Source organism: Ranitomeya variabilis, chromosome 5, assembly GCF_051348905.1.
Source record: "Ranitomeya variabilis isolate aRanVar5 chromosome 5, aRanVar5.hap1, whole genome shotgun sequence".
In the NCBI taxonomy this organism is placed as follows: Eukaryota; Metazoa; Chordata; class Amphibia; order Anura; family Dendrobatidae; genus Ranitomeya; species Ranitomeya variabilis.
In genome coordinates this window covers 87880483-87900391 of record NC_135236.1, presented here as the reverse complement: position 1 = coordinate 87900391, position 19909 = coordinate 87880483, and the positions used below count along the sequence as shown (strand labels likewise).

Here is a 19909-nt window from a genome sequence, read left to right as displayed (position 1 = left end):
GCTCATCACTAATAATAATATAATTTTATATAATATAATATATATTTTCCACATAGGTCGCTCTGCCGCTGTTCTTCCTCCTCAAAAACCTCCTATGCCAGACAGGACTCAGCAGGTATGTGTTATGTCACCAGTTCCAGAACTGCGATATGTTTGGGGTTTTTTTGGTGTTATTTTTACTCCTCTTTATTATACAACCTAGGATAAAAACAAAATGAGCGAATACTCTGCAGTACATAATAATATGTGTAAATAACGTAGCGTACTTAGCTGACACTATTTTGATCAAAAGAGCATAAAAGCCATCCCACCGCGACAAGGTGAACCCTATAGATGGACTCTAACTCTTGTAGTCAGGAGACTTCAAAATGGATAGGAACAGACCAGGACCCAGACCTAACCGTTTTGCACCTACCCATGGAAACCTATATAGACATTTTGCACAGCTCAAAAAGGGCTCTCTTACAATTTGCGTCATTCTCTATAGATAGTGTCTATGATCCAATACCAAGCACCGTTCTACTGTGCATAAGTGCATTTACCAGTAATAGAAAATGCTATGCCTGTTGCACAGACTTGTGCTTCAAGCTCAGTTACTGGATGCATGTTATACCTTTATACCGCCACAAGGTGTCATAGTCTGAGTTTGCACTGTAAACAGGACATCTCACTTTTTTCTTTTTCATATATTGTATACGTCCTGTTCTGGAGAATGATGCATTATTTATATTAAGATGACATGTTGGAGCGCAGTACACGACATGTATCTTTCCTTATGCAAGATATACATGTACATGCTGGGGAGAGGGGGATTTTTGAAGCTCACTACGCCATGTTATCCGATATTGGAGGCTGAAATCTGTGTCGGGTGCCGGTCCTGCTGGTGAAGCTCAGACAAAGGATTAAGAAAAGGAAATAAGCGGCACAGCCGTCCACAATATGTAAAAATATTGTTAATTCTTTATTCAAGGTTCATTAAAAACATGGAATCCAAAAAAATATAGATAGATAAAAGCCTGATGCGTTTCTGGCATCCAAGCACCCTGAGTCATGCACATAGACTTAGTAAGGTTGTGTTCATACCTCCATAGTCTTTAATGGAAAGTGAACAGATATGTAAGTCCACTTACGGTATCTGGTGCTAATGGAGACTGGGCACCTCCATATTTGGCACAGTCCGGGGTCCCAGAGGATAAAATTCTTAATCAGACCATTATGGAATCTTAAAGGGGTTGTTCAGGACTTTGTTTTATACTATGAGCCTAAAAACTAACAGCCAGGTAACTACCTGCCTATATGACCTGGCACCGGCTCCGAGTGGTAACCAACGCACCTGTCAGTGATTCATCTGCTCCACATTAACAGAGCAGCTCTTCCACTCTGACGACGTCATGCTGATTGACAGCAGGCTCCCCTCTGCCCATCAGCATGACGGCAGCAGTCATGCCTCAGCAACAGAGCAGAGCGAAAGACAAGCCGCCTGTTGTGAATTTGCTTTTTGCTCCCTCTAGTGGTTACTAGTTTTTTGACTCTGGTTTTTCTGTCATTCCTTTTATCCGCACCTGGGTCGTTAGTTAGGGGTGTTGCTATATAAGCTCCCTGGACCTTCAGTTCAATGCCTGGCAACGTAGTTATCAGAGCTAGTCTGCTGTGCTCTTGTCTACTGATCCTGGTTCCAGTTATATCAGCTAAGTCTGCCTTTTGCTTTTTGCTATTTGTTTTGGTTTTGTATTTTTGTCCAGCTTGTTCCAAAACTATATCCTGACCTTTGCTGGAAGCTCTAGGGGGGCTGGTGTTCTCCCCCCGGACCGTTAGACGGTTCGGGGGTTCTTGAATTTCCAGTGTGGATTTTGATAGGGTTTTTGTTGACCATATAAGTTACCTTTCTTTATTTTGCTATCAGTAAGCGGGCCTCTCTGTGCTAAACCTGGTTCATTTCTGTGTTTGTCATTTCCTCTTACCTCACCGTCATTATTTGTGGGGGGCTTCTATCCAGCTTTGGGGTCCCCTTCTCTGGAGGCAAGAAAGGTCTTTGTTTTCCTCTACTAGGGGTAGCTAGATTCTCCGGCTGGCGCGTGTCATCTAGAATCAACGTAGGAATGATCCCCGGCTACTTCTAGTGTTGGCGTTAGGAGTAGATATATGGTCAACCCAGTTACCACTGCCCTATGAGCTGGATTTTTGTATTCTGCAGACTTCCACGTTCCTCTGAGACCCTCGCCATTGGGGTCATAACAGTTTGCCAGGCCAGTATTAAATGTTTAATGCATTGCAGAAGAGGGATTATAAGAAAGAAGATTCTGAGTTTTTTTTTTTTTTTTCTTCTTCCCCTTTACCTCAGAGTGGCTATGCTTGCTGCAGACATGAATGTCCAGACCTTGATTACAAGTGTGGACCAGCTGGCTACTCGTGTGCAGGGCATACAAGACTATGTTATCAGAAATCCTAGGTCAGAACCTAAAATACCGATTCCTGAACTGTTTTCCGGAGACAGGTTTAAGTTTAGGAATTTCGTGAATAATTGTAAATTGTTTTTGTCCCTGAGACCCTGTTCATCTGGAGATTCTGCTCAGCAAGTAAAAATTGTTATTTCGTTCTTACGGGGCGACCCTCAGGATTGGGCTTTTTCGCTGGCGCCAGGAGATCCGGCATTGGCTGATCTTGATGCGTTTTTTCTGGCGCTCGGTTTACTTTATGAGGAACCCAATCTTGAGATTCAGGCAGAAAAGGCCTTGCTGGCTATGTCTCAGGGGCAGGACGAGGCTGAAGTGTATTGCCAAAAATTTCGGAAATGGTCCGTGCTGACACATTGGAACGAGTGTGCACTGGCCGCTAATTTTAGAAATGGCCTTTCTGAAGCCATTAAGAATGTTATGGTGGGTTTTCCCATTCACACAGGTCTGAATGATACTATGGCACTGGCTATTCAAATTGACCGGCGGTTGCGGGAGCGCAAAACCGCAAATTCCCTCATGGTGTTGTCTGAACAGACACCTAATTCGGTGCAATGTGATAGAAAAACCGCAAATTCCCTCATGGTGTTGTCTGAACAGACACCTGATTTAATGCAATGTGATAGAACCCTGACTAGAAATGAGCGGAAAATTCATAGACGCCGGAATGGCTTGTGCTACTACTGTGGTGATTCTACACATGTTATCTCAGCATGCTCTAAACGTATAGCTAAGGTTGTTAGTCCTGTCACCGTTGGTAATTTGCAACCTAAATTTATTCTGTCTGTAACTTTGATTTGCTCACTGTCATCTTATCCTGTCATGGCGTTTGTAGATTCAGGTGCTGCCCTGAGTCTCATGGATCTCTCATTTGCTAAGCGCTGTGGATTTACTCTTGAACCATTAGAAAATCCTATTCCTCTTAGGGGTATTGATGCTACACCATTGGCTGCAAATAAACCGCAGTATTGGACACAGGTTACCATGTGCATGACTCCTGAACACCGCGAGGTGATACGTTTCCTGGTTTTACATAAAATGCATGATTTGGTTGTTTTAGGGCTGCCATGGTTACAGACCCATAATCCAGTCCTGGACTGGAAGGCTATGTCAGTCTCAAGTTGGGGCTGTCGTGGTATTCATGGGGATTCCCTGCCTGTGTCTATTGCTTCTTCTACGCCTTCGGAAGTTCCGGAGTATTTGTCTGATTATCAGGACGTCTTCAGTGAGTCTGAGTCCAGTGCACTGCCTCCTCATAGGGACTGTGACTGTGCTATAGATTTGATCCCAGGCAGTAAATTTCCTAAGGGAAGACTGTTTAATCTGTCGGTACCTGAACATACCGCTATGCGTTCATATATCAAGGAGTCTCTGGAGAAAGGACATATTCGTCCGTCTTCTTCCCCTCTTGGTGCGGGATTCTTTTTTGTGGCAAAAAAGGACGGATCTTTGAGACCTTGTATTGATTATCGGCTTTTAAATAAGATCACTGTCAAATTTCAGTATCCTTTACCGCTGTTGTCTGACTTGTTTGCCCGGATTAAGGGTGCCAAGTGGTTCACCAAGATAGACCTTCGTGGTGCGTACAACCTTGTGCGCATTAAGCAAGGTGATGAATGGAAAACCGCATTCAATACGCCCGAAGGTCATTTTGAGTACTTGGTGATGCCTTTTGGTCTCTCCAATGCGCCTTCAGTTTTTCAGTCCTTTATGCATGACATTTTCCGGAAGTATCTGGATAAATTTTTGATTGTTTATCTGGATGATATTTTGGTTTTTTCTGATAATTGGGATTCGCATGTGGAGCAGGTCAGGTTGGTCTTTAAAATTTTGCGTGAAAATTCTTTGTTTGTCAAGGGCTCAAAGTGTCTCTTTGGTGTACAGAAGGTTCCCTTTTTGGGGTTCATTTTTTCCCCTTCTGCTGTGGAGATGGACCCAGTCAAGGTCCGAGCTATTCTTGATTGGACTCAGCCCTCGTCAGTTAAGAGTCTTCAGAAGTTCTTGGGCTTCGCTAACTTCTACCGTCGTTTTATCGCTAATTTTTCTAGCATTGTGAAACCTTTGACGGATATGACCAAGAAGGGCTCCGATGTAGCTAACTGGGCTCCTGCTGCCGTGGAGGCTTTCCAGGAGTTGAAACGCCGGTTTACTTCGGCGCCTGTTTTGTGCCAGCCTGACGTCTCACTTCCCTTTCAGGTTGAGGTGGATGCTTCGGAGATTGGGGCAGGGGCCGTTTTGTCGCAGAGAGGCCCTGGTTGCTCTGTTATGAAACCTTGTGCCTTTTTCTCTAGGAAGTTTTCGCCTGCCGAGCGAAATTATGATGTGGGCAATCGGGAGTTGTTGGCCATGAAATGGGCATTTGAGGAGTGGCGTCATTGGCTCGAGGGTGCTAAGCATCGTGTGGTGGTCTTGACTGATCACAAAAATCTGATGTATCTCGAGTCTGCTAAACGCCTTAATCCGAGACAGGCCCGCTGGTCATTGTTTTTCTCCCGCTTTGATTTTGTTGTCTCGTATTTACCTGGTTCAAAGAATGTGAAGGCCGATGCTCTTTCTAGGAGCTTTGTGCCTGATGCTCCTGGAGTCGCTGATCCTGTTGGTATTCTTAAAGATGGAGTTATCTTGTCAGCTATTTCTCCGGATCTGCGACGTGTGTTGCAGAGATTTCAGGCTGATAGGCCTGAGTCTTGTCCACCTGACAGACTGTTTGTCCCGGATAAGTGGACCAGCAGAGTCATTTCCGAGGTTCATTCCTCGGTGTTGGCAGGTCACCCGGGAATTTTTGGCACCAGAGATCTGGTGGCCAGGTCCTTTTGGTGGCCTTCCTTGTCAAGGGATGTGCGGTCATTTGTGCAGTCCTGTGGGACTTGTGCTCGAGCTAAGCCTTGCTGTTCTCGTGCCAGCGGTTTGCTCTTGCCCTTGCCTGTCCCGAAGAGACCTTGGACACATATCTCCATGGATTTCATTTCTGATCTTCCGCTATCTCAGGGCATGTCCGTTATCTGGGTGATATGTGATCGCTTCTCCAAGATGGTCCATTTGGTTCCTTTGCCTAAGCTGCCTTCCTCTTCCGATCTGGTTCCTGTGTTTTTCCAGAACGTGGTTCGTTTGCACGGCATCCCTGAGAATATTGTGTCTGACAGAGGATCCCAGTTCGTTTCCAGGTTCTGGCGATCCTTTTGTAGTAGGATGGGCATTGATTTGTCGTTTTCGTCTGCTTTCCATCCTCAGACTAATGGACAGACGGAGCGAACCAATCAGACTTTGGAGGCTTATTTGAGGTGTTTTGTCTCTGCTGATCAGGACGATTGGGTGACATTCTTGCCGTTGGCTGAGTTTGCCCTTAATAATTGGGCTAGTTCCGCCACCTTGGTTTCACCTTTTTTCTGCAACTCTGGTTTCCATCCTCGCTTTTCTTCGGGTCATGTGGAGCCTTCTGACTGTCCTGGGGTGGATTCTGTGGTGGATAGGTTGCAGCAGATCTGGAATCATGTGGTGGACAACTTGAAGTTGTCACAGGAGAAGGCTCAGCGCTTTGCCAACCGCCGCCGCGGTGTGGGTCCCCGACTACGCGTTGGGGATTTGGTATGGCTTTCTTCCCGCTTTGTTCCTATGAAGGTCTCCTCTCCCAAATTTAAACCTCGTTTTATTGGGCCTTACAAGATATTGGAAATCCTTAATCCTGTATCTTTTCGTCTGGATCTTCCTGTGTCATTTGCTATTCACAATGTATTTCATAGGTCCTTGTTGCGGCGGTACATTGTGCCTGTAGTTCCTTCTGCTGAGCCTCCTGCTCCGGTGTTGGTTGAGGGCGAGTTGGAGTACGTGGTGGAGAAGATCTTGGATTCTCGCCTCTCCAGGCGGAGGCTTCAGTACCTGGTTAAGTGGAAGGGCTATGGTCAGGAGGATAATTCCTGGGTGGTCGCCTCTGATGTTCATGCGGCCGATTTAGTTCGTGCCTTTCATGCCGCTCATCCTGATCGCCCTGGTGGTCGTGGTGAGGGTTCGGTGACCCCTCACTAAGGGAGGGGTACTGTTGTGAATTTGCTTTTTGCTCCCTCTAGTGGTTACTAGTTTTTTGACTCTGGTTTTTCTGTCATTCCTTTTATCCGCACCTGGGTCGTTAGTTAGGGGTGTTGCTATATAAGCTCCCTGGACCTTCAGTTCAATGCCTGGCAACGTAGTTATCAGAGCTAGTCTGCTGTGCTCTTGTCTACTGATCCTGGTTCCAGTTATATCAGCTAAGTCTGCCTTTTGCTTTTTGCTATTTGTTTTGGTTTTGTATTTTTGTCCAGCTTGTTCCAAAACTATATCCTGACCTTTGCTGGAAGCTCTAGGGGGGCTGGTGTTCTCCCCCCGGACCGTTAGACGGTTCGGGGGTTCTTGAATTTCCAGTGTGGATTTTGATAGGGTTTTTGTTGACCATATAAGTTACCTTTCTTTATTCTGCTATCAGTAAGCGGGCCTCTCTGTGCTAAACCTGGTTCATTTCTGTGTTTGTCATTTCCTCTTACCTCACCGTCATTATTTGTGGGGGGCTTCTATCCAGCTTTGGGGTCCCCTTCTCTGGAGGCAAGAAAGGTCTTTGTTTTCCTCTACTAGGGGTAGCTAGATTCTCCGGCTGGCGCGTGTCATCTAGAATCAACGTAGGAATGATCCCCGGCTACTTCTAGTGTTGGCGTTAGGAGTAGATATATGGTCAACCCAGTTACCACTGCCCTATGAGCTGGATTTTTGTATTCTGCAGACTTCCACGTTCCTCTGAGACCCTCGCCATTGGGGTCATAACAGCCGCCTCTCTGTCGACATTTCAGTGGAAGCCACAGAATCTCCGTCAGTCTGTGACCACTCATTGACAGCAGAGATTGGTGGCGGGCAGGGGCCGAATAATATTACACGCCCCACTTTTCAGTTTTTGAATTTCCACAAAAATTTAAAATATCCAATAAATTTCGTTCAACTTCACATTTGTGTCCCACTTGTTGTTGATTCTTCACCAAAAATTTACATTTGGTATCTTTATGTTTGAAGCATGATGTGTGGGAAAAGGCTGAAAAGTTCCAGGGGGGCGAATACTTTCGCAAGGCACTGCATGTTTATGATAATTAAATTGAGTGACGAAAGATATAGTAATTAATATGCAAACATTAAATAATGTAAAAAATAATATTAAATGGTCTTACTCATTATCTGAATCCTTGATTTTTCAGGGTCCTTGGCAGCAGAGACCACGTGAGTTTTTGTAATTCATGTTTATTTTAGGTGATTGATGGTAAGAAGCCCGTCCCCAGCAATCAGTCATCTCTGTGATGGGCTCAATGAATAAACCAAACTTTCTTGGGTTTACGATATGCCTGCCCCCTCGGAAACCAATAACAGGAATCCCTAGCTGTTGAGTATTTAATGCGGATCTGTCACCAGACATCATAATCTTGCATACAAAATTGATCTCTTAGACCATACTTAGTTTAAAGATCCATGTCAGAATGGCTGCATGATCAATTCTGAAAGTTTATACTCCGCGTCCGCTCACCTAGCCTGACTGACAGCTGCAGCTTGTACTGAGCAGTGTGGAATCCCAGCAGGGAGGAGAGACATTGAGGCGCTGTCAGTCAGGCTAGTTGGGTAGTCTAAACTTTCAGGATTATAATAATAATAATAATAATAATAATAATTTTATTTATATAGCGCCAACATATTCCGCAGCGCTTTACAACTTATAGAGGGGACTTATACAGACAACAGACATTACAGCATAACAGAAATCACAGTTCAAAACAGATACCAGGAGGAATGAGGGCCCTGCTGCTCGCAAGCTTACAATCTATGAGGAAAAGGGGAGACACAAGAGGTGGATGGTAACAATTGCTTTAGTTATTTGGACCAGCCATAGTGTAAGGCTCGGGTGTTCATGTAAAGCTGCATGAACCAGTTAACTGCCTAAGTATGTAACAGTACAGACACAGAGGCTATTAACTGCATAAAGTGTATGAGAACATGATGGAGGAACGTGATTATGTTGTTGTTTTTTATTAATAGGCCACACAGGGATAATTAGGTTAATGGGTTGAGGCGGTAGGCCAATCTGAACAAATGAGTTTTTAGTGCACGCTTAAAACTGTGGGGATTGGGGATTAATCGTATTAACCTAGGTAGTGCATTCCAAAGAATCGGCGCCGCACGTGTAAAGTCTTGGAGACGGGAGTGGGAGGTTCTGATTATTGAGGATGCTAACCTGAGGTCATTAGCAGAGCGGAGGGCACGGGTAGGTTGGTAGACTGAGACCAGAGAGGAGATGTAGGGTGGTGCTGAGCCATGGAGTGCTTTGTGGATGAGGGTAGTAGTTTTGTACTGGATTCTGGAGTGGATGGGTAGCCAGTGTAATGACTGGCACAAGGTAGAGGCATCGGTGTAACGGTTGGCGAGGAATATGATCCTGGCAGCAGCATTCAGGACAGATTGGAGCGGGGAGAGTCTGGTAAAAGGTAGGCCAATTAGTAGAGAGTTACAATAGTCCAGACGAGAATGAATAAGTGAGACAGTAAGAGTTTTTGCAGAGTCGAAAGTAAGAAAAGGGCGAATTCTGGAAATGTTTTTGAGATGCAGATAAGAAGAGCGAGCCAGTGATCGGATGTGGGGGGTGAATGAAAGCTCGGAATCAAGGATGACTCCAAGGCAGCGGGCATGTTGCTTTGGAGTAATGGTGGAACCGCACACAGAGATGGCAATGTCGGGCAAAGGTAGGTTTGTAGAGGGAGAGAACACGAGGAGTTCAGTTTTTGACAGGTTCAGTTTCAGATAGAGGGAGGACATGATGTTAGAGACAGCGGTAAGACAATCACTGGTGTTTTCTAAAAAGGTCGGCGTGATAACAGGAGAAGAGGTATATAATTGGGTGTCGTCAGCATAGAGATGGTACTGGAAACCAAATCTACTGATTGTTTGTCCAATAGGGGCAGTATACAAAGAGAAGAGGAGGGGGCCTAGGACTGATCCTTGAGGAACCCCAACAGTAAGGGGAAGGTGAGAGGAGGAGGAACCAGCAAAACAAACAGTGAAGGATCGGCCAGAGAGATAGGAGGAGAACCAAGAGAGAACGGTGTCCTTGAGGCCGATGGAGCGGAGCATAGTGAGGAGGAGCTGATGATCCACAGTGTCGAATGCTGCGGAGAGATCCAAGAGAATTAGCATGGAGTAGTGACCATTAGATTTAGCTGTTAGTAGGTCATTAGAGACTTTAGTGAGGGCAGTTTCAGTAGAGTGTAAAGAGCGGAAACCAGATTGAAGAGGGTCGAGAAGAGAATTATCTGAGAGATAGCGGGTAAGACGGGAGTGGACCAGGCGTTCCAGGAGTTTAGAGATGAAGGGAAGATTAGAGACAGGTCTATAATTAGCGGCACAATTTTGATCGAGGGAGGGCTTTTTAAGTAGTGGATGTATGATGGCATGCTTAAATGAGGAGGGAAAAATACCGGAAGTGAGGGAAAGGTTGAATATTTTTGTTAGGTGAGAGGTGACAGCCGGGGAAAGGGACTGGAGGAGATGCGACGGAATGGGGTCGCTGGTGCAAGTGGTCGGGCGAGAAGATGCAAGGAGCCTGCTTACTTCTTCTTCTGTAACTGGTTCAAAGTCAGAGAGTGAACTAGATGCAGTGGGGGAGGGAGGACAGTGCTTGGTATGAAGAGATTGGGAAATGATTTCCTGTCGAATGTGGTCAATTTTTTCTTTGAAGTAATTGGCCAGATCGTCAGCGTGGAGATCTGTGGTTGGGGCCTGCTCTCTTGGGTTGAGTAGGGACCGGAAAGTGTCAAAGAGACGTTTAGGGTTATTGGACAGCGAGGTGATGAGGGTGTTGAAATAGGTTTGTTTGGAGAGGTGAAGGGCAGAGTTGTATGTTTTTAACATGAACTTATAATGGATGAAATCTTCGGGCAGATTAGATTTTCTCCACAGACGTTCGGCGCACCTGGAGCACCGCTGCAGGAAACGTGTTTGCAGCGTGTGCCACGGTTGTCGCCGTCTGTGCCGAGTTGTTCTATGTATAGGAGGTGCAGCTTCTTCCAGGGCACTTTGCAGGGTTTCATTGTAATGCTTCAGAGCAGAATCAGGACAAGAGATGGAGGAGATTGGGGCCAATGAAGACTGCAAGTTCTTCATAAGTTTCTGGGTGTTAATGGCCTGTATGTTTCTATAAGTGTGGAAAGTGGGGATGACCTGAGCGGGATGGCAGTTCTTGATAGAGAATGAAAGAAGGTTGTGGTCAGAGAGCGGGAGAGCGGAGTTTGTGAAATCATCCAGTGAGCAAAGCCGGGAGAAGACCAAATCAAGGGAGTTTCCATCATCATGTGTTGGAGAGTTAGTATGCTGCGAGAGGCCGAAAGAGGAGGTTAGAGATAAAAGGTGAGAAGCAGATGGGGAGAGGGGAGAAGCAATTGGGATATTGAAATCACCCATGATGAGGGTGGGGGTGTCATAAGAGAGAAAGTGTGGAAGCCAGGTGGCAAAATGATCCAGGAACTGGTGAGAGGGGCCGGGAGGACGATACACCACCGCCACTCGCATGGAGAAGGGGACGTAGAATCTGACAGCATGGACCTCAAAGGAAGGGAATACAAGTGAGGGTACTTGGGGGATAACTTGGAAGGTACATTTGGGTGAAAGGAGCAGACCAACGCCTCCACCTGCTCTGTTGTCTGATCTTGGGGTATGAGAAAAGTGTAGTCCACCAAATGAGAGAGCAGCAGCAGCGGTGGTGTCTGACTGCTGGATCCAGGTTTCAGTAAGAGCCAGGAGATTAAGAGAGTTAGAAAGGAAGAAGTCATGAATGAAGGAGAGTTTATTACACACAGAGCGAGAATTCCAAAGAGCACAATTGAAAGAGACAGAAGGCATGCATGGAATATTAATAAGGTTAGAGGGGTTTCTGGGTGTAGCAGTTGGGAGGTTTGACTGGCTATAACATGGGGGGCCGGGGTTCGGAGAGATGTCTCCAGCGACTAGGAGAAGGAGGATAGAAAGAGTGAGCAGATGGTTAAGTGATTTGTGAGAGCGTCTCTTGTGTTGGATGGTGGGACTGAATGGATCTGTACTGTTAAGCAATGTGAACAGAGCATGAGTGCTATACATAGGAGAGGCCAGGACAGAGGGGCCAATATGGATGGAGTGTAAAGAGTTATACAGCCATTCTCACATGGATTTTTACAGTAATTACACCACCCTCATCAGGTTTAGGTGATCCATTTAACCCCTTCCCAACATAGGGCGTAATGGTGCTTCCTATATCAGATGACAATATTTGGAGCAGGCTCAGGAGTTGTAACAGCGGCAACCAAAGTTTGCTCTGATTGCTGCTGTCCAACCATTTCACTGTTAATCACTGACTCAGTCACTCATGCGCATTGGCTCCCATCGCTTCTACCCCCCACAGTGCAATCACGGGGTGCAGACCTGTTGTTCTGGCAGATGAAGGCTCCATGGATGCCCATGTTGTCCTGCTGTGAAGCCCAGCATGAGGATGTGCACAATAAAAGTACATTTGTATACTATGATACAGCAGTATTACAACATACAGAAAAAGTGATCAAACGATCAATCGCAGGTTCAAGTCCCCTATTGGAACTAGAGAATAAAGTAAAAAAACAAAACAAGGCTGGTAAAAATATATCTAAAAAAATTTAAAAAATGCATAATAATTCGAATCATCCTCAATTTCTCACCATAATTATTATTTTTATTTTTTTAAGTATCGATGTGTGCATAAAAGTCTGATCTATCAAAATCTAAAATTAATTTTCCCAAAGGGATTCTCCGGTGTCATGCGATATCATTCTCCCGGCCACATTCTGACTAGATGGGCGCAGCATCGCTCAAGGTTATTCCACGGGTATGCATATCACCTACTTATGATCACATGACACGCGGTACTGGAGAATCCTGACAGCGCGTAGTGCACACGATGCGAGGATTCACAAGTCTGCAGTCACATGGAGTGACTGCAGATTTCTATGACCGCACAATCCCTTTAAAAGTTTTCGGTTGCCACACTTCCCTTTAAAAAAAAAAAAAAAAAAAAGCAATCAAAACATCGTACATACCCCAGAATGGTATCAATAAAAACTTCAGCCTGCCATGCCAAAAGTATTGACATAATCTGTCCTGGAAAATAATATTGCCAAGAAATTTGTATCACACAATAAACATCTTAAAAACAATGGCAAAATTGTGGTGGGGTTTTCACCATTTTACCAGACCCGGATTTATTTTTCCACATTATATGTTAAAAATTAAAATCATGATGTCATTCAAATCTACGTCCTCATACGGTGTTAACAGAAAAATAAAAAATTTATGGCACTTGGAAAGAGTGGAAAAAACAAAAACCCCAAAAACAAAAATTGTAGTCAAAGGGGGTTTCTGGGACTTTTATAGGATAGGTCATCAATAGCGGATCGGTGGGGGTGCGACACCTGGCCCCACTGCCGACCACCTGTTCCCAGTGTCACCGCAAACAGGAAACGCTCAGCTACAGAGCAGAACAACACAGCTCCGTCAACTGTATAGTGGTCACATTGGGATACTGCAGACCCCAGGTCCTATTCAAATATGGGGGGATGTGTGGTACCCAGCTGGTGCACTGGGTGTTGCACCCCCACTAATCTGATATTGATGACCTATCCTAAAGATGGGCCCTCAATTTAAAAAGAACTGTACAACCTCTTTAACTGGTTATAGGACATTGCTGTGCTGGAAAGTTAGTTTTAACTGCATTCATTGTTTTATTTTCCAGCACCAAAACAGACCAGGCCAGCACCACCGGTGAAGCGTGGCCCCCCTCTCCCTCTTCCTGATCGCAGGATGTCCCTTCCCTGTACAGCCACGCATACACCGCCACCATGCAATAACAACTTTTGTAATGGAATGGATGGTGAGAGTAACTTATTCCATAAAGTCTAACACCGAACCCTAAACAGCAACATCTCCATCTAAATAGGTTGTATGTTTTTGTGCTGATTTCACAATATATGATTGGAGGCTTCTCGGGTTTATTTTTCTGCTACAGAGCTTCAAATCCTGTGCAAATGTATCAGAGCGCAATGATAAAAGTCTGGATGTCTGCAGCTGCCACTAGGGGGAGCTTATGAGCTCACCACATGCTGTTTATACATGTAACTCACAAGTAAAACATGATAAACTTACCTCCCCCTAGTGGCGACTGCGGGCAGTCAATTTTATAATTGATCCCTGATATATATGCTGGATTTTTGGAACTTCAAAAAATTAGCCATTATATGGAAAAAACATATTTGGACTCCTAGACATTACACCCATTCTAAATCTACAGGCACTAGCATTGATTTTCCTCCACCTTCCTTTGCAGCTATGACAGCTTCCACTCTTCTGTGAAGGTTTTCTACAAGATTTGTCATGCTCCTGGGTTTGGATCCTTGAGCCTGTGTTTTGTGGTTGGCTTCTCTTCCGCTGAGCCAGAGTAGACACCTTGGCTGTCTGGGGTCTGTTATTCTGGCTGCAGTCTGTTTAGCATCACATAGGTGTTTTCATTTGTCTGCCCCATCACCTCTCTGGTGCAGCTTCTATCTTCTTTCCCCTTACTGGTATTTCCTGCTGGTTATATTCTCATTTGGATTTCCAGCCATTCTGCTGTAATTTTAAAGCCAGTCGGTGACATTCCAGTTAGGGTTTTTTCTCCTTGCTGTTTCTGTTCTTTTCTCTGCACCTATCTTCTGTTTCTGTTTAGGAAGTAGACATCATAATATCACACAGTACTTGCTTTATACTTTGTTTTTGTATTTCGTGATTTATTCTACTCACTCTGGGATCACTTTCTATTTCAGCACCCTTCCCATTTTGTAGGCAATTCACACTCTGCCCCACCCCGGTCTGTAGGAGGAACGTGAAGCGCTCGAAGGCCTTTTAGGCAGTTTAGGTCCGAGTAGCCATCTCCTAGTCTGCTGTTTGGGCTATCTCAGGGTCAGGGTTTCTAGTCTGTACGGGGACCGGCTATTTCAGTTGCAGGTTTTAGATTTACTTATTATCCTGAGTGAGTTGCTACACTAGCATAACAATTTGTGGGAATTTTTGCCCATTTATCCAGAAGAGCATTTGTGAGATCAGATAGTGATGTTGGAGAAGAGGCCGGGCTCAGTCTCTGGTCAAGTTCATTCCAACAGTGTTGGATGAGGGTGAGGTCCGGGCATTGTGCAGCCGGTCATGTTCTTCCACCAAACATGTCATTATGGGCCTCGCTCTATGCTATTTTTTTCTACTTAAATGCTTGTAATTGGGGCTAAACATAATTTCCATTAAACTTTTATAGCCTTTGTGTTGGAGTGTCTATTGCAGGCGGCAGAATTGTCTAATGGGGAATTCGTTTTAGCCACAAATAAGTTTAAAAAAAATTGTGCCAAAAGGGAAAACCCCTTTAAGCTTTTGCAGGCGCTTTAATCACCCATGTATTGTTGGCTCCAATGTATACATGTAGGCGAACACCCTCCCACAGTGTGACGCCCACCATTGAGAACTTATCCAGGTAGACACATAAGACATTAGTCCACCTCCCGTGTACTCACGCTTCTGTTAGGCCTGGTGTTGTACTGTCCATATCAGAAGAAGGAAAGAAGCGCGAGTACAGGTACAGGAAAAATGGTCGAAGTCTGTTCTATTGGATTGTGTCAATCATGGTTGTCATTTTGCTATGACTCAAAAAGAAAAATAAGTCAAGGGTGAGTCCTGTGGATCTTTAATTCTCTAATTGTGCTTCTGAGCTACCTGTACCTTATGACATTAGTAGCCGCCTGCATTGCTATAAGTGCGCCAGTTTCTCAGGGCTCATTCAGGACATCGGGTGAATCATTATTGTAGCTCCGTACATGAGTCAAAATGTGAGATTTTAATTCAGTGTCTTGTAAATGACGAGATTTCTTTTTTCCGTTCTTACAGATCTGTACTTGACAATATTGGACTCCCAGGTATTTCCTTATTTTTAGGACTTAATTTTTCATTATTGCATTCCAAGAGCCATAACATTTTCTTTTTCAGTTGTTAGATCAGGTTTTTTTTGCGGTACAAGGTGTGGTTTTCATTGGTGATATTTTGGAAAACCATAAGACTTTTTGATAACTTTTTTTACTATATATACAGGCGCTTCTCACAAAATTAGAATATCATCAAAAAGTTAATTTATTTCAGTTCTACAATACAAAAAGTGAAACTCGTATCTCGTATATTATGTAGAGTCATTACACACAGAGTGATCTATTTCAAGTAATTATTTCTGTTAATGTTGTTGATTATGGCCAATGAAAACCCAAAAGTCATTTTCTCAGGTGGATGACCAATAGGTAAACCATTGATTGAAACATTTAACCCCTTCACGACATGCGCCGTACTAGTATTGCGCATGTCGTGTCTCCCCCTTTGATGTGGGCTCCGGCGCTGAGCCCACATCAAAGTCGCAACATGTCAGCTGTTTTGTACAGCTGACATGTGCGCGCAATAGCGGCAGGTGGAATCACGATTCCCCCCCCCCTTCCCCCCGCTATTATCTAGTTAAATGCCACTGTCAAACGCTGACAGCGGCATCTAACTACTGCTTCTGGACATCGGGACGGAAATGCGCGCATTGCCGACCCCCGTCATGTGATCTGGGGTCAGCGATGCGTCGGCATGACAACCTGAGGTCTCCTTGAGACCTCTATGGTTGTTGATCCCGGCTAGCTGTGAGCGCCACCCTGTGGTCGGCGCTCATAGCAAGCCTGTAATTCAGCTGCATAGGAGCGATCTGATGATCGCTCCTATGTAGCAGAGCCGATCCAGTTGTGTCAGCTTCTAGCCTCCCATGAAGGCTATTGAAGCATGGCAAAAGTAAAAAAAAAATGTTTTAAAAATATGAAAAAAATAAAAAAAATATAAAAGTTTAAATCACCCACCTTTTGCCCCATTCAAAATAAAACAATAAAAAAATAAAACCTACAAATATTTGGTATCGCCGCGTTCAGAATCGCCCGATCAATCAATTAAAAAAAAGGATTAACCTGATCGGTAAACGGCGTAGTGAGAAAAAAAATTTAAAACGCCAGAATTACGTTTTTTTTGTCGCTGCGACATTGCATTAAAATGCAATAACGGGCGATCAAAAGGACGTATCTGCATAAAAGTGGTATCATTAAAAACGTCAGCTCGGCACACAAAAAATAAGCCCTCACCTGACCCCAGATCACGAAAAATGGAAACGCTACGGGTATCGGAATATGGCACAATTTTTTATTTTTTAGCAAAGTTTGGAATTTTTTTTCACCACTTAGATAAAAAGAACCTAGACATGTTTGGTGTCTATGAACTCGTAATGACGTGGAGAATCACAATGGCAGATCAGTTTTAGCATTTAGTGAACCTAGCAAAAAGCCAAACAAAAAACAAGTGTGGGATTGCACTTTTTTTGCAATTTCACCACACTTGGAATGTTTTCATGTTTGCTAAACAAGACATGGTAAAACCAATGGTGTCGTTCAAAAGTACAACTCGTCCCGCAAAAAATAAGCCCTCACATGGCCATATTGATGGAAAAATAAAAAAGTTATAACTGTGGGAAGGAGGGGAGCGAAAAACGAACACGGAAAAACGAAAAAGGGCCGCGTCTTGAAGGGGTTAAAAGCTCCCCTGATCCATTAGACAGCCTAATATTTATTCCACTGGCTTCTGCTCTAGTGCTGAACAAAGATGTATGCAGCGCAATAAAACCCCTTTAGTAATCATCAAAAAAATAAACATTGGCTGTCACTTAGGTTACCGTTACACAAAACGATTTACCAACGATCACGACCAGCGATACGACCTGGCCGTGATCGTTGCTAAGTCGTTGTGTGGTCGCTGGGGAGCTGTCACACAGACAGCTCTCCAGCAACCAACGATGCCGAAGTCCCCGGGTAACCAGGGTAAACATCGGGTTACTAAGCGCAGGGCCGCGCTTAGTAACCCGATGTTTACCCTGGTTACCATCGTAAATGTAAAAGAAAACAAACCGTACATACTCACATTCCGGTGTCCGTCAGGTCCCTTGCAGTCTGCTTCCCGCACTGACTGAGTGCCGGCCGTAAAGTGAAAGCAGAGCACAGCGGTGACGTCACCGCTGTGCTCTGCTTTTACTTTCCGGCCGGCAGTCAGTCAGTGCGGGAAGCAGACGGCTAGGGACCTGATGGACACCGGAATGTGAGTATGTACGGTTTGTTTGTTTTTTACATTTACGATGGTAACCAGGGTAAACATCGGGTTACTAAGCGCGGCCCTGCGCTTAGTAACCCAATGTTTACCCTGGTTACAAGCGAACGCATCGCTGGATCGGTGTCACACACACCGATCCAGCGATGACAGCGGGAGATCCAGCGACGAAATAAAGTTCCAAACGATCTGCTACGACGTACGATTCTCAGCGGGGTCCCTGATCGCTGCTGCGTGTCAGACACAGCGATATCGTATGGATATCGCTGGAACGTCACGGATCGTACCGTCGTAGCGACAAAAGTGCCACTGTGAGACGGTACCCTTAGACGTTAAAAGTGGAAAAAAAATGTATATGTATGTATATACCAGTATATATCTATGTATATAGACAAATAAATGTACGGTGTATATTTGACATTGTGTGTGTCTGCTTTCATTGTTTTTAACACCAAATATGCAAATCTGCCCTTCTTAAATTGGATATGCACACACAACGTCTTTTTCAGTTGTTCCGCTCCATAACCCACCTGTAAATGAAACTAATAAACGCAGAAAAATAATGAACATATGCACAGCAATGTAAAAAACAACTTTCTGTGCAAATGCATATCTTTTGTGTTTCTTAGCTTCCTATAACTGCTTTAGGGTTGCAAAGACAAGTTGTGATTGAAATTGACCTTACCATTCTACAGGCATCTTCCACTCACTCACTTACAAAAGTTTAAAAAAAAAACACCGCTGGTGTAGATGACGCAAAAAACGCCAGAGATGCAATGGAAAAGACGCTCCAGATGCTCCAGTCAAACTCAGCGGGTATGCGGAAATCTAAAAAAACACTGTGTGCACATACCCTTACTGGGACATCTGATAGAAGACGCCCATTAAAGAGGTCAAGAAAAAATGTACCGTATACTTTTCCACTGTCCAGATAAATTTGTCACCCGAAGCAGTTTAGACCTTGTTCAGATGACCTTTTTTTTCTGTCAATGTGATCACACGCTGACAGTACATGGCCCAATTTTATCCTATATGCAAGTGAGTAATTTTCCAAACTGTTTTATTCCCGCCTGCCTTATGCCGGTTTCGCATTGCATTTCTAACCCCATTCCTGATTCCATCCAGGCTTCTGTCTGAATTCCCAACAAAACGAGATTCAAATGTGCCCCCAACAGAGCCATTGACCTCTATTGGACAAACCGGGTCCAAAACATTAAACGTTAGACTGCTTGATCTTCTTTCCGGTGGTGTCTGATCATCAGTATTGTAGTAGACCACAATGCAAGTCCTTGATGGAGTCAAGCAGGAAGAGAAAAGCGATGTGATTCCCGTCAGCAGGTCTTGGTGAATCAGCAGTAGACACATTCATCCGAATAAGAAAAGACTATGACGAAGCGCCATAGATTGTGAGAAGCTGAGAAATGAATGGGATCTGGTCAAAAAAATTACTTTTCCGCCTTTGGTCTTGAGTGCCACTTAAGGAGGAGGAGTCAATCCTGTGAACTGTTAATTTATAAGGCAAATACTTCCTTGTTTTCTTCTCAACAGACCGACACACGTAGTGATGTCACCACAGGTAAGAACATAAAGGATTAGTATTAAGTCCATCATTTTGGATTGTCCACATTCACAACTCTGTTGCCACAAAATATTTAATTCTTGTTCCGTATTCACAATAGCAGACATCAGATTCAGATTATTGTGGAAAAATAACTAGAAATAGACCAGTATACTCAGCTCTGGCAACCAGTTTATGATGACTGAAGTGGTAATGTTGCTGTTGAGAATGCTGCATCTCATCTGATTTTTGTACGTCCTATTTTGAGTGTCCACCATAAAAGTGTCCTACATGGCAGCAGTCAGTGCCACGTAGATGCCATCTAAATGTCTTCCATAAGTTACAATAAATACTTTACTTGAATCACCATAAGTGCCAAATACTGTGACCCAATCGACACCACCCATGGTGCTTTTCGCAAGTGTCAACCCAACACACCCTGGATACTGGGCTTCATTACTGCCAATCAAAGTGTTCTCAGAAGTGCAGGAATAAGCCCCTATAGTCTGCATATATTGACCCAAAGGTGGCAGGCACAGTTCTCCTTTAAATGTCTTCCACAATGTCTCAAGTGACATAGTGCCCTCCAAAGTATAAAGGTGCCAATAAACATTAACTAAAAATGATCTGTTGTAGGCGTTTTCGACCATAACTAATGATTGTC

At 44.3% G+C, this 19909-nt stretch overlaps 1 protein-coding gene across 3 annotated transcripts in view; it reads left to right on the top strand.

Annotated features, from left to right (window-relative positions):
- The window catches only part of SH2D6 (SH2 domain containing 6), a 139325-nt gene that overhangs the window by 52119 nt on the left and 67297 nt on the right, over positions 1-19909 (top strand). For all 3 annotated transcript variants that reach the window (XM_077262867.1, XM_077262866.1, XM_077262865.1), the window contains 5 exons: positions 57-115; positions 7664-7685; positions 13240-13377; positions 15411-15439; positions 19236-19263. In XM_077262867.1, coding sequence (XP_077118982.1) covers positions 57-115; positions 7664-7685; positions 13240-13377; positions 15411-15439; positions 19236-19263 — 276 coding nt within the window. The remainder of the gene's footprint in view (positions 1-56; positions 116-7663; positions 7686-13239; positions 13378-15410; positions 15440-19235; positions 19264-19909) is intronic.